The following is a 15,510-nucleotide window of genomic DNA, read 5'->3' on the forward strand; positions in this document are numbered from 1 at the left end:
ACATTGCTATTGGTTAATAGGGCAGAGAAACTATATGGAAGACCCTGGCCATTTAATTCAATCACTGCTGGAGAAGAGGCAGCTCTTTTCTTTTAGGATGCAAAATTTGGGAGGAAAATGAAGACAGCCTGCCTCCCACACTGCACAGAGTCCCTGGTCTAGAGAATTTCTCATGTAACTGGGAGGCTATGGAATTCTGTTGCCTTATGCTTGAGACCCTCACACAGTCACCTGAGCTGAGCTGTGGTGTCTTCACAGGGCTGTGACATGCTCATCACCGGTTGAGATTTGAGAATGAAGCCTGAAAGGGAGTTTTTCTTCCTTTTGTGACCTAAATCCCCAGTGGTGGTCTTCCCATCAGTAGCTATAAGTGACTGATAAGTAGCAGGCGTGTCTGATGGTCACATACCATTCATAGTGGCTTAAACAAGTACAATCTGGGAATCAGGAAACCGAAGTCATTTTGTGTTATAAAATAAAGATAGATTAAGTAAACCACAAATAAGAGAAGACTCCTAACTACCAAAACAGACTTTCTGCCAAACTGAGATGTTATAACTATTTAACTTTAGTTTTTTCTTTCTATTCTTAGTGTTTAAATAATTTTTTTTCTTAAAAAGTTATATAGCAACATCTTGATTCACTTAGCCTGTTTATTTCTTGGTTTGCAAGATGGTCACTGTCACTTCAATTGGCCTTGATTTCAAGAGTTCCTCTCTTCCATCCCCCTCAACATCCTGAAACGTGCACTTTCTCGAGCCAGCTCTTACAATGGAGGTGCATGAGACAGCTGGACTGCATCCACTGTTCCAACCAGTCCCACCCTTGGGACTGAGTGATCAACGTGATTCAGCAACCTAATATTTCACGATTGACATACATTTTGGGCTACAAGTAATGCATCTTAAATATGGTGGTGGCAAACATGTGTTATTAATTGGCTGTGTACTATCTCTAACCAGTTGGTAGACCTGGCCTAGAACCCTTTGTTGAGAAGGATTCTTTGGTCCAGTCTGGGGTCAGCTGTGACATGTACTGGTGACTGTCACTGATGCTGGCATAGGGAAGAACAGCATTCCTGCCAAGGACTTTCCATCTCAGATTTAAGGGATAACAAGGCCCCTATCTTTAGAGAGCTTCAATTCAAATGAGGAAAACATGACTCATTGTAGGAGCAAGAAAGGGAGACAACAGTTAAAAGAGAAATCAAATACAACTGTGAGTACCCAAAAGGTAAATACCCTGAATACAGTTGTCTGCGAGGAAAGTCAAGCTATTTGCTAAGTGCTGGGAGAAGACAGAATGCCATAGCCCTAGCTCAGATGGGGTTAATCTAGAGAGGTTTTCTGAGGCAGTACCTTTTGAATTGGGTTGGAAGGCGGCTAGGAGATCTGGCGTGAAGTTGGAAGGGTGGTGCAAGTCAAGGGGAAGGCAGGGTTCCAGTGCTTTTTGACTGTGTTCCCCAAAGTCTCAGCTGCCTGCAAGGACTGTGCATGATCTCTGACCTCCCCACAGTGAGGACGTGTGCAAACGTGGCTTCACCGTCATCATCGACATGCGGGGCTCCAAGTGGGACCTCATCAAGCCCCTGCTCAAAACGCTGCAGGAAGCCTTTCCCGCCGAGATCCATGTGGCCCTCATCATCAAACCCGACAACTTCTGGCAGAAGCAGAAGACTAACTTCGGCAGCTCCAAATTCATCTTTGAGGTGAGCCAGACTTCTCTGTTAACACCTGCTTTCCCTTCACCTCTGCCACTCACACATTTCTCATTTCCTCTTCATCTATCTGCATTACAATATGCAACATGTCAAGGGCTGAAATTTTAGGATTCCTTGGCCACCATGACCTTATCAGTTAGAGCCTGGGAAGAATGAGAAGCTCGAGAGATGATTCCTGGGGCCAGCGCTGTGGCTTAGTGGTTTAAGCTGCTGCCTGTAGTGCTGTCATCCAATATGGGTGCCGGTTCGAGTCCCAGCTGTTCCACTTCCCATCTCTGCTAATGTGCCTGGGATGGCAGCAGAGAATGGTCCAAGAACTTGAACTCCTGTACTAACACAGGAGACCTGGGTGAAGCTCCTGGCTTCAGCCCAGCCCCAACCATTGTGGCCATTTGCAGAGTGAACCAGCAGGTGGAAGATCTCTCTCTCTCTCTCTCTCTCTGCCTGCCTCTTTCACTGTAACTCTGCCTTTCAAATAAATAAATCTTTTTTTTTTAAAAAAAAGAGATGATTCCAAATGTACAGCGTCATCAGACAATCCTACACTGTTGGAGCAGTGTAAGTTCAGGGAGCAACTTTACAGTTAGTATCAAAAGCCTTAAAAAGAGTTTGCGTCCACTGATCTAAAATTTCATGTCCTAGGTAAATATTAATACAAGTGCTGAACCAAAAGAAGGCAAAAAGTAACTTAAAATTATAAACACAATGACAAGGATGTTCATCACAATGTCTTTTATGATAGCACATATCACATATGAGTGTACTTCAAAAATTAACAGAAAATGTAATTAAAAGATGAGCTTATTTTGGTGCAAAAATATTGAAATCTCATGCATTTTTTAAATAATACACATTTTCCATGAACTTTTTGAAGACTGCTCCTATGTACATACATATATATGTGTGTATATGTGTATGTGTATGTGTGTGAGTATAAATATAGATATAGATATATGTTGTATCCTAGTTACCCATTCATTTTGGGTACATTAATATAAAAGGAGTCATTAAAGGAGTCATTAAAAGGAGTCATTAAAAATTGCATTAGTAAAAGAGTATCTTCCAAAAATGTTCGTGATGGTACAGTGGTTAAGTCATGGCTTTGGATGCCTATATCACATATTAGAGTACCTAGTTCAAGTCCCAGCTGTAATTCCAACCCAGCTTCCTAGTAGATAATAGCTCAAGTACTTGAGTCCCTGCCAGCCACATGGGAGCCCTGGATTGAATTCTAGGGACCCAGCCTCAGCTGTTGTGGGCATCTCGGGAGTGACCCAGTGGATGGGAAATCTCTCTCTCTCTTTGTCTCTCTGTTGCTCTGCCTTCCAAATAAGCATAAACAAATAAATGATTTTTTTAAATGTTAATGTATTATTTACAGAAAGGCAGGTTATAAAACAAAATAAGAAGTGTAATCTTGAATTTTCAAATTTTTTTGTTTTCATTTTATTTGAAAGTCAACAATACAGAGGGTAAGATAGAGACATACAGAGATCTTCCATCTACTGGATGCAACAGGAAGTCTAGGCTAGGCTGAAGCTAAGAGTTCAGAACTCAATCTGGGTCTCACATGTGGGTGGCCAAAATCCAAGCCATCGCCTGCTGCCTCCCAGGGTATACATTAGCAGGAAGCTGGATTGGAAGCAGAGCTGGGACTCAAACAAGGCACTCCAGTATGGGATGTAGTTGTCCCAAGCATTATCTTAACTGCTGTACCAAATTCCTGGCCCTGGAATTTGCTTTTAAGCACTGAGAAACACAAGAAAATACTAGAAATGGTTTACTCTAAGTGGTTGGATTATGAGTGATTTTTATTTTCTTTGTATTTCTATTTTCTTTCAAGAATGATATATTACTTTTATAATCAGGAAAAACATGTTGTTTTTAAACTGAATTCCAGAGGGCAAACGAGTCCCTGGAGAAGCTTTAAGACAACACATCAGATTTTATCAATGACTTAAACATATTTTCTAGCCAAATTTGAGCTGTTTGCTTTCTCAGAATTCTGGCCCTCATCTGCAGGGGGATGAAGTGGGGGTGGGGTGCCGGGAATGGGAGGCAGAGAAGGAGTACTTAAAAGCAGTGCTGCTTCCCATTACAGACTTGTGTTTCCCAGAGGCCAGCAGCACCTGTGTGTGGGGTGATGGTCCTGGGAGGCTGGGATCTGAGTACAGTGACCTGACCCCTGACGGGGCAGTTCTCACTGTATGTAAATAACACAAGAAATAAGGCTTGGTAGAAAAACTCTCGCAGTCTCCTAGCACCCCTGTGGAACACTGGGAACCCTGTATGGAAATGCTGTCTGTAGTTTTGGTTTCTTTGTGCAGAGGTGGTGACAGGGGGTTATGCATTTGTAACCTGAAGAGACTGCAAAGAGTATTTCCAATAAGTCTTGAGACATCTGCTTCAGTGTAGCTGCCCTGCACATCCCATCGGCCTGTACCTGCCCTCACTCCAGGTTCAGCAAACTTGTCTCTGCCTCCTGAACCTCTTGTTCAGGATGAGAGCTGGGGGCTCCTACTCAGGAGAATATCTTACCAACAGCAAGCTTAATACCACTACAGACTGAGGCAATCGTGAGGCTGGGAGGAGGATGCAGGCTTGTTCAGCAACACATACTTAATGAATAATTGGTGAGTCTAATCAAAGAAGACTTCCTAGAAGTGGTAAATTTGGAGCCAGATTTGAGGGGATTAGTACTCAAGTACTTCACAAAGTTTATTGCATATGAGTTGCCTAGGAATCCTGTAAGTGCAGATTCTTTTTTATTTTATAAAAATTTATTTTATTTATTTGAAAGGTAGAGTTAGAGAGAGAGAGAGACAGAGACAGAGATCTTCCATCAACTGGCTCACTCCCCATATGCCCACCACGGCCAGCGTGTCAAGCCAGGCCAAAGCCAAGAACCAGGAGCTGCTTCTTGGTCTCCCACGTGGTTGCAGTGGCCCAAGCACTTTCCCAGGCATATCAGCAGGGCACTGGATCAGAAGTGGAACAGCTGGGACTGTTACTGATTTGCTTATTAATAATCTGAAATATTAATAAACCATGTGGGGTTTTGCCACATATTCAGAAAAGAATTCTGAATACTGGTACAAATAAACCAGGCAACATGATAAGTTTTAAGCTTTTTATTTAGTGAGACAAATGCATAGGAGAGTGAGGGCATTAATCTAATCTAAGGGAGAAAGGAAAGTCTGGAAATTAACTTGGAATCCATACCAAGCAGAAAGCAATCCAAAAGCCATGTGCAGCAAGTGTTTGATTTTGAGCAGCTATTAACAGTTTATCATGAGCAGCGAAGCAAAGGCAGAGAGCGTGGGCAGCCCAAAGGCGTGGACCAACCAGGGTCCATAATGGCGAAAAAGGGTGAAAAGGGCTGGGCTCACCATGTTTCAGGCCTTTAATCCACTTCCAAAGGGGAGTGATTAATTAGTCTTATTGGCAGGTGGACGCACAGGTGTGGCCAGGTAGGGGCATGAGATCACAGGGGCCGTGGTGAAAACGGGTCTTCCAGCTCACAAATCTAATCAGTTTTATCCTATATGCCTGCCTACATCAGAAACAGTACCCATATGGAAGATGGTGCTGCAGACAACAGCTTAACTTGCTGCTCCACAATGTGGGCCCCTGTAAGTGCAGATCTGACTCATGTAGGGCTAGAGTGGGGCATCAGTTCTGCTCCTGGTGAAGCCAGTGCTGCTGGCCCAAGTGGCAAGGATCGAGAGTGCAGGACTTTGTAGCTGCACATTAGAATTTCCTGGAGAGCTTTTAAACCAGCCCAGGCCCAAGCTCTAGTTCAGGCCAATTAAAGCAGAATTTTTAGGGATGAGTTTTTGTTTGTAAACTCCCCAGGGGGTTCTAAGGAGCAGTCAAGTTTGAGAAAGTTTGAGAACCACTTCTCTTCCCATGCCAGCTCCTTCTTGCATCTTGGGGCAGGGGTGGGGGTGGGGGTGGTACAAGAAAGAAGGAAAAGAGGAGATGATCAAAAAGTAGCAAGACAGACAAACTGATTTTAAGGGTTCAAGTAATGATGCAGCTTTCAGATCATTATGGTGAGCTGTGCTAGGGACTGAACATACACTCAGTGCTAGCACCCTATGTGCTTTAATATGCACTGACACACTTAATCCCAGCAAGCACTAGGAGAACAGTACTATGATCTCTGTCATATAGAGGAGGATATTGAAATTCTAAGACCTTAGACAGGTTACATAATTAGTAAGTAGGGCTGAGACCCAAATCAGATATATCTTGGATAGCCTCTCCTTTAGGAGACAGTGGAGAAGCCTAAGTCCCATGGAAAGGAAAAGCTGCTTGTTGAGATACTGGCAGGGTCGTGGGCATCACCAGTTGCCAGGCATAGTCTGCTTCCTTAAGTCAACCCTTCTCACTCAACTCTGCCTCCAGGAGATTGTAAAGGCCTCACTGAGAAAATAGAAAGCCCGGATTACCTATTGCCTGGTTCTGGTTCAGTTCTCTGTATCACGCAAGAGCATCTGCCACCAGGGAGAGCCTCAGAGCTGGGCTGGAGCTGGCTCAGCTTGAGGCAAGCAGACAGACTAAGAAATCCTAGCTGCCCAAGTATTGACCTACAGTGCCTAATGCAGCCATGGTACTTGGGCCCGTGGGCCTGGGTTTTACAGCTATGGAAAACTGGCCTTCCAGGCACTAGGTCAGTTTTCCTCCCAGCTTCTGCTTCTGGCATCTAGAGCCCTGTTGTGGTGGACCTGGGTTAGGGAAGAGGGAAGGTCAGGGATCAGAGACACAAACGCAGTCTTTCCTTCACTTTGATTTTAGTCAAAAGGCCGAGAAGTGATAAAAGCCGTCTTTCCTTAGATGGTAAGTGGTAGGCAGGTGGAGACGCTTGTTGAAGCAGTCTGCATTCTCTTAAAGCTGCTGAGCCTGGCTGATTGGTGACTCCTGGCTCATGAGGCCCGTGGTCTCCCACTCACCCTTTCCTAGGCAGGCTGAGTTCATTATCATGTGGACTTGTCCCGTCGCTTGCCTTCCCTGCCTCCTGGCCTCCTTCCTGTTTCTGCCCTCCTCCCCCCGCCCCTTTCACTAACTCCCTCTCTCTGTCTGCCCTTTCCAGACGAGCATGGTGTCCGTGGAGGGTCTCACCAAGCTGGTGGACCCTTCCCAGTTGACAGAGGAGTTTGATGGCTCCCTGGACTACAACCATGAGGAGTGGATTGAGCTGCGGCTCTCCCTGGAGGAGTTCTTCAACAGTGCCGTGCACCTGCTCTCGCGCCTTGAGGACCTGCAGGAGATGCTGGCCCGGAAGGAGTTCCCCGTGGATGTGGAGGGCTCTCGGCGGCTCATCGACGAGCACACACAGCTCAAGAAAAAGGTGCTCAAGGCCCCTGTGGAGGAGCTGGACCGGGAGGGGCAGAGGCTACTGCAGTGCATTCGCTGCAGTGATGGCTTCTCAGGGCGCAACTGCATCCCAGGCAGCGCTGACTTCCAGAGCCTGGTGCCCAAGATCACCAGCCTCCTGGACAAGCTGCACTCCACCCGGCAGCACCTGCACCAGATGTGGCATGTGCGCAAGCTCAAGCTGGACCAGTGCTTCCAGCTGCGGCTCTTCGAGCAGGATGCTGAGAAGGTAGGAAGACAGCAGGCCAAACCTGAGCTGGGGTGACCTGAGGGGCATGGCTTTATAAGCAAACTGATAGAGGTTGCTAATGCAACTTTCTGAATAGTGCTCATAGTACTTTCTTTGAAAAAAAGTTTCTTATGTGCCCACTAGTTTTAACTAGTACAATTTTATTTCATTCTTACATTTGGCTGATTACTGTTTTTAAATCTTATTCTTATGTAATTACATTCTTATATATTCTTATGTATTTGTTATGTGCTAGGCATTGTTTTAAGCATTGAGTGTAAATTAGCTCATTTGAATCTTCTTACAAATCCTAAGAGGTAATTGAACTCGTTAGCCCATTTTACAGGTGAAGAAACTGACAAGTTCAATAACTTGGCAAGCTAGTAAGTGCGACCTTGCCCTAGAGTCCATGCTTGACACCAGTCTTGGGCATTGTGCGTTTAAGTGCCTGCAATGAGTAGCTCAAGCCAGCTAACAACAAATGCCATTAGCAGCCACTAGCACATTAATGATTGATTATTGCCCTGCAATACACATTACTGTTGACAAAGTATTTTCACATGTAGAGTCTTACTTAGCTTCCTTCTACCCTTAAAAGGTGGGGGTGTCTCTCTTGACATGCAGGGAAACTGACGCTCCTGCTCTTGGATCTACAATAGCAGGGCTCACATCTGAGTCCCATTTTTCTAAGTCTGGACTTTTTTTTTTTTTTTTTTTTTTGCTGCACCTTTTTTCCTGGAGGTTTCTCCTCAGCTGCTGGGTACTTTCTTGAGTAAAGCACCATTTTTCCGATGGTGAATTTTCAAAGCTTTCACCTTATCAGGGAAAAGTGAGAATGATAAAGTGAAAAATTAAAACCCCTGATATGTGGTGTCTCTTTGTTGACACAAAAGTATCTTCTTTGGATTCTTTTCAAGCTGAAGAGGAGCAAGAATAGAGTTTGCTATTATATGCACTTTAAGAAAAGTAAAGCGGATTCTCCTATCAGTTTTCTGAATATGATTTGCATATTTAAATACAAATGCTATCCCTGAGAATGCCATGACATCTCCCAGTAAATGTACATTTTACAAGCAATGTCTGATACAATGATTCTGTGCTGTTTAAGAGCCCATGCTGAAGACATAGCTAGGCTTTAAGTGATGAAGTTGAGATTAAAAACTCTCAGATCTGACACTGTGGCACTGTGGGTTAAACCACTACCTGCAGTGCCGGCATCCCACATGGGCACCAGTTCAAGAGCTGACTGCCCCACTTCTGCTGCAACTCTGTGCTAATGTACCTGGGAAAGCAGCAAAAGATGGTCTAAGTATTTTGGCCCCTGCACCCATGTGGGAAACCCAGAAGAAGCTCCTGGCTCCTGGCTTTGGCCTGGCTCAGCCCAGGCCGTTGTGGCCATCTAGGCAGTGAACCAGATGATGGATGATATCTCTCTCTCTCTCTCTCTCTCTCTCTCTCTCTCTCTCTCCCTCCTCTCTCTCTCTCTCCTCTCTCTCTCAGCTCTGCCTTTCAAATAAATGTCTTTTTTAAAAAGAATTTATTTAAAAACAGTAAAATCTCTCTTTAATTATGATCTCAGTTTATGTATAACTGGAAGAAAATTACCTCAGTGCTAATACTTTTTATTTCGTTTTAAGGTTTTATTTATTATTTTGAGAGGCAGAGCTATAGAGCAGGAGAGACAAAGAGAAATGCCTTCCATCTGCTGGTTCACTACCCATTGGCCACAATGGCCATTGCTGGACTGATCCAAAGCCAGGAGCTAGGAGCTTTTTCTGGGTCTCCCACATGAATGCAGGGGCCCAAGCACTTGGGCCATCTTCCACTGCTTTCCCAGGCCATAAGTGGAGAGCTGGATTGGAAGAGGAGCAGCCAGGACATGAACTGGCACCCATATGAAATGCCAGCACTGGCCCCAATGCTAATACTTTTGGTTTCTACAAGCCAGGCTTATGGTTAGGTTTTCCGTATAAATTTTCCATTTTCTAATCTTTTATAGTCAAAAAGAAAATGAATATATGTAGTTTATAAAGAATGTGTGTCCCTTTCGATGACTGAATGTTGTTTAAGCAGGTTTTTGTAAAAGATATGTAAAAGGGGTTCCTTGACTTTCCTTGGGAAGCTTGGCCCAGTGGCCTGCCAGCCTGGTCTGACCCCACCCTGGCCTACTCTGGGAGAGGAAACTTGAATAACAGATCCCTGCCTCACTCACCAAGTTGTGAGTTACCAAGTCAGCTGCCAGCCACTTTGTGAAGCCAGAGACAGGCACTTTGGCTCCTGTGGCCAGTGTTGGGAAGGTTTGGAACAGCTCCTTTTTAACCTGGGGTCCTTTGTGCTATGGGATATGGAATCTTCCATAAAATCTGGCCTGGCCTGGGGAACCTATTTCCATGAGCCAAGGACAAGAACAGAGACAAGGCTCCTAGATCTGTGTAGTCATGATTTAAGATTTAGAACATTTCATGGTATCCCTGACACCCAAGGATGTAGGAATCCTGTATAGGGCATACAGAGTGCCTGTCTACAAAATGAAACAGTGTTCTGTAGCTCAGAGGTCCTGAGGCAGGGAAAGCTGCCTTTCTGTAGCCAGTCAGGTTCTGTTCAACTGCATGGTAAATTGCTGCTGTTCTTTCATGCTCACAAGAATTGTATAGCATGTCAGTGTTCCTGTTTTATAGCTGAGTGAACTCAGGTGAAGTGGCTTACCCAAGGTCATACTGCTGCTTAGACAAAGTCAGTATTGTAGTCTGTCTCCAAAGGCCACCCAGACTCTTATCCAGTAGCCTGCTTGTCCATCTGCTCCTGGGACCTGCCTTGCAATACCACTAAGAATCCCTGTGAGCCTGTAAACTCCCTGGCCACACCCTGGTGACCCTACAGAAGATCTGAAATTTCATCTTCCAATGCTCCCTCTACAGCAGGAGCTCTTAACTTTTCTATGCTATTAACCCTTTGTCTAGTGAAACCTATAGGCATCTTCTCAAAATTTATAAGTATACAAAAAATATACATAGGCTTGGAAAGCAATTATTGACAGTTATTAGATTTTCTAAAAGTAGAAGTTATATATATATATTTCTTAACATGTTAAGTACTGAGATCTACTTGAAGTCTAATAACTATCATAATTTTAATCATGATGAGTATAAATGATACTTGAAGACATACTTGAAAATGTATGTTTCCACTGATGCCAAATGTACTGGCATTGCTAACACTAATATAGTCTATTGCCTCTGTTCACATGAATGGGCATGCTCTATTTTTGTTGGAGGTGAGGGAAGATAAAGGCAGGCTTTCTCTCCCTACAAAGTGCATGATCCCTAAAGTCTATCCACGGACTCTAACTGTAGAACCTCTGTTCTTTGGTGTGCTCATGCTTAAAAAAGAAGTGCATATGTGTATGCATGTACTCCTGTGTTTTTTGTGTATGCACATGTGTGTGAGCGATGGGGAAGAGAGGGAGAGATTATAACAAGACAGTGGGAATGAGAAGGATGATTAGAAGAGGGCAGCCCAGGAATAGTTTGATATTGAGTCAGTGGTGAAAAGCCTCAACCCAGCTGCTGCAGTGTGGGGCAGAGAGGAAAACAGGCCTTTTAAGTTGCTTCAGGATTAATTTAAAATATCTGTGCAGCACTAAGAGCCTCAGCCTTTGACTTATTTGGTGTTTTTAGAAGAGGTCAGGAGGGTGATAGTCTAGAATAAGGGTTGGTGTGCAGATCCACATCTAAACAAGGGTGTGAGGGAATAGTTGCTGCGTGAGCTGCGTCTCAGCCTCCTTTCTGGGGGGAGGCTTGTCGGCTGAGACCTCTAATTCCAGAACTGGGAAGCTCTTGGCAATCAGGGGAGTCTGGTGATCACTTAGCTTCTATTTTTGTAAAGGGGGTGGGTGCATAATGTCCCCTCCGGTCCTGTGGGGTGGCAGCTTGTTCCCCAGAATTTGAAAAATGAGTTGGTGTTCCCCATTAAGCAGCTGACCTTGGGGAGTGACACCACCTCTCACCACCTTACCCTGACCCCTGTGATGACCCCTGCATTCCCCATCCTGGAGGAGTGGGAAGGGAGCCATGCTCTCCCTAACTGAACAGCGAGGGATGGGGGACTGTGTTCCACAGGTCATTCATAAAGCAAGTCACCCATTCATTTAATAATGAATGTTGAGTAGCTGTCAGGGGCCCAGATAATCACTTCAATAAAGATGAATAATACAGAAATTCTGCTCCACAGCAGCTTGCCATCTAATAAGGGGGATGCGTAAATGCCTATTTATTTACTGCCTTACTTTTAATTTTTAAAGCGGACATTGAAGTAAAACTGGTACATAATAAATGTCACATATTTACTGTACACAATCTGATGAGTTTGGACATGGGCATTCATGTGTGAGACCATCACCATGATCAATATAACAGACTTTCCACACCTCCAAATGTGGCCTCATTTCCCTTTGCATAAACTCTTGTTTATTAAATTTCCAATGTGTACCTTGCACCATGCTAGGCACAGCCCCTGTGCTTAGGGAGTTTTCAAGAAGTGAGGACACTGCAACTCAGGAGTGGCAGAGGAGCCTTGATGAGCAATTTCTTTGGTAATTTCTCTGGGTAATTCAGAGGTGATTTCAGTAATGCATGGCCCTGTGCCCTCTGGTCTATAAGTAATAGTCCTGTCCTCTACCGTGTTCACAGAACAGGGGCTGGTCACTCATTGGCTGGGTGCAGATCACAGCTCTCTGCAGCCTTGTTTCATAGTGCCCCCTCCCCAGAAACAATGCATCCTGTGCGACAAAGGTGTCTGCCCTGTAACCATAGCCCTTTACCAAGGAGAAGGGAAGGGCCTCTTCCCCACTGGAGGTCCATGTGTGTTATTGAAGGTCATCAGATAGACACAGCTCATGTGCCTTTGGCAACAGGAAGGGTGAGTGCTGCTCAGTGGAGGATCCTTCCCACAACCCCCTTCTTCCCAGGTGCCTTGAGCACCATCTTCAAATGGTAAAGCTAGAAGGGACCTTGACATCAAAAAGTTGAGCTCTCTCACCCTGTAGAAATCCTATCCTGGACATCTAATGACAGCAGTAGAGTCCTCATCATGTCTTCCATATGCTGATGTCATGCAAGGCACCAGAAAAACACTGCCAAACCACCTGCCTTCAGATGTGGGTGTGCCCCACCATTTTCCAGCCTTTTTTGGGGAAGGAGCTATGCTTTGAAGAGCTCTGGTGCTGATTGAGAAACTTTTGCCTACCTCATTTCTGAACAAAGAAGCCTATGCTGATTTCTCCCCAGGAGGCCCATTTTTGGTTTTGTCCAAAGCTTTTCTGGAAAGGAGGATGATATTAATGTGGGGAAAACCCCCAAAGATACCCAGCGGGGCTTCCAGTGTTGGGATCATGCTGATTACTAGTTTATGCTGCCTGTTGCATTTGTTTTCTGAGTAAGTGCAGGTCTGGGAACCAGCTGAGACAAGGTCTCTATGACCATACTTGACAGGGTTCTTTGGCACTCATCTCCTTCATGACCAAAGCATCCTGGGAATATGGAAACCTCTCATTTGTTTTAGGTGCTCAGAGGAGGCTATAGCCTCAGTGGCTGCCTGTACCTGCCCTTACCACATCTCCAAAGGAGAACCTAACTTTTAAATGCCTTCCTGCATATTCATTTTTGCATACTGAACTTCTGTTCATATCCCTGGGTACCACATCCTTGCTGAAAATGGGGGTGTGCTAAGTGCACCTTAGGATTTGACCCCCAGTCGTGTTACTAACAAAACAAAGATATGGACTTTGGACTGGCTCAGTTTCTTCTGACTTTCCTTCTGCCTGCACACTGCACTGTTCTCATGCATAGTACTCATCCTGTATGAGAACATCTTTCAGCAGGAGAAGTGGGGTGGCCATGGCCATGGTAGTGGTAGGTTGTGGTGATAGAGAATACATCCCTAAGAAAGCATATCAGAATCTCCAGAGTCCCTTGATGAAGCTTCCTGCCCCCAATCCAAATGCCTACTGTTCTTTCTCCTTTGAGACCTGCTACACTAAATACCCATGTCCTTTTTTAAATTTTTTTAATTTTATTTTTTTTAAGATTTATTTTTACTTATTTCATAAGACAGAGTTACAGAGAGAGGTAGAGACAGAGAGAAGTCTTCCATCCGCTGGTTCACTCCCCAGCTAGTCGCAACGGCTGGAGCTGCGCTGATCTGAAGCCAGGAGCTTCTTCCTGGTCCCCGACATGAGTGCAGGGGCCCAAAGACTTGGGTCATCTTCCACTGCTATCCCAGGCCATAGCAGAGAGCTGGATCAGAAGAGGAACAGCCAAGACTAGAACCAGCGCCCGTATGGGATGCTGGCGCTTTAGGCCTGGGCTTTAACCTGCTGCGCTAAAGTGCCGGCCGCCACCCCCCACCATGCCCTTTTATAGCTTAACAATTCCATAGTAATTTTTGCTTTTTGCTACTTATTCTCCCCTCACACATCTATAGTGGGTTCTTTTCAGGACTATTGCCTTGTGTGATTATGAAAAATAAGAAACTTTCCTCAGCAAATAAAACCATAATCTCTTGAGTTTTCTTGCTTAAAGAAAAAAGAACTCAACAAGCTGCTGCCCTGGGTTGTTTTGAGAATTAAATGGGATGATGCATGTGGAGGTACCCGGCCCGGTGCCTGTGTAGCTGCTCTTCTGATGTCATCTTCCCCTCCTCCTGCCTACGCTGTTTCACTTGTGAGTTACTCTTCAGTCATCCGGTGCCTGCTGAGACCACACATAGTGTCACTGGTGCTCCCTTTCAATGATCTTGCCCCAAATCATTTTCAATTATTCCTAATGGAACAAAATTAGAAATTGATTTTTGAGAGAAGTTGGACATTATGATATGGATTCATGGGAGCCCTTCAGGTCACCAGGCTATGCAGTGGCCCTGGGCAAGGCACAAAAGAGGAACTTGCAGGTCACACACAGGGTCATCCTTGATGGACCAGGGTTGGGGGAGCCTCTACAGGGAAAGGTCTCTGCAGTGTCTGGCCTTGAAGCAGCCACAGAGGAAAGTGACTCTTCCTGGTGCCCAGGGGAGGTGATTGCTCCTCCCATGCACATCTCTGGCCATGCATTGAAGTTAACAATATGTTTGTTTATTCCACTGCAAACTTCGAGACAGAAATACTACAATCCATCCATGACATATATGTATGCACTTTAATATCCTCAGAAGATTATGCCACCCAGTGCTGTTGCTTTCATGTTAATCACCGTGAGGAAATATACACAAAGCAGCTCTGGGTGAAGGGCCTCATGGTAAGCAGCTGGCTACTGTGCCAGGGGTTGGGTGCTTATTGTGTTTTTGAGGCTTGCATGTCCTGTTAGCCACATTAGCTTTTCAGGACATCCCCAGGATGCCCTATCGCAGGGCAAGGTATCCACTGCTGTTTCCTGCCCTCTGCTTCCAAAGTATAAACAGTTTGGAACACTCCCATTACAGTACCCAAAGTCCCATCACTCTTAGAGTGACCAGAACTGGCTGTGGCAGAGGGGGAGTGGCTAGTTGTAGAGAGATTCTGTGGCCTCTGCTTCTACCCTGGACACTTGCCTACTGTGTCTCCTCTTCCCTATACCTCCAACCCCATGCTCTGTGAGCCAACAGTAAGTGCAACGCCAAGTCATTTGTCAAAGTGAAGTGCCTTTGTAGTTATTACAATACATAATACTCTTTTGAATGTCAGTCTCCAGAGTGTTCTCACACCCATGACCTTAGAGGTTTTCTGGTCCAGCCCTTCCTTTCACATAGAAAAAGTTGACCCTAAGCAGAGACCCACCCAAAGTCATCCAGTCAGTGGTTCATCATTTGGGTCTTCTGTTTTACGTGGCAGGTAGGGTTGGGGGGTGTACCTATGACTATCATCTTTCAAACTCGGGAAGGTTTAGAGTTTTGCCTGGATAGAGGCAGGTAGGCAGCATCAGAAGGTAGACCCTCTGCCCTGAGGCTGGTGGCGTCCCAGTTTGCTCAGTATACACATCCCATCTTTGGAGGCATTTAACCTTACCATAATGTGGTAAAAGGACAGGCACTGAGCAGGCCTCCAGAGGGTTGTACCAAGTTTCTGTGTGATTCAGTGACCTGAGCACTTCTTGTTGAGAGGGAGGCTTCAAAGAGCTGTAACCCTCAGAGCAGCCAGAAGGGCAAGGTCGTT

At 45.2% G+C, this 15,510-nt stretch overlaps 1 protein-coding gene across 37 annotated transcripts in view; it reads left to right on the top strand.

The window, feature by feature from the left end:
* The window catches only part of KALRN (kalirin RhoGEF kinase), a 777,940-nt gene that overhangs the window by 297,925 nt on the left and 464,505 nt on the right, over positions 1–15,510 (top strand). For all 37 annotated transcript variants that reach the window (XM_089331826.1, XM_089331827.1, XM_089331831.1 and 34 more), the window contains 2 exons: positions 1,516–1,708; positions 6,816–7,328. In XM_089331826.1, the coding sequence (XP_089187952.1) occupies positions 1,516–1,708; positions 6,816–7,328 (706 nt within the window). The remainder of the gene's footprint in view (positions 1–1,515; positions 1,709–6,815; positions 7,329–15,510) is intronic.

This window comes from Oryctolagus cuniculus, chromosome 4 (genome assembly GCF_051225735.1).
Source record: "Oryctolagus cuniculus isolate XC-2025 breed Fujian yellow rabbit chromosome 4, ASM5122573v1, whole genome shotgun sequence".
In the NCBI taxonomy this organism is placed as follows: Eukaryota; Metazoa; Chordata; class Mammalia; order Lagomorpha; family Leporidae; genus Oryctolagus; species Oryctolagus cuniculus.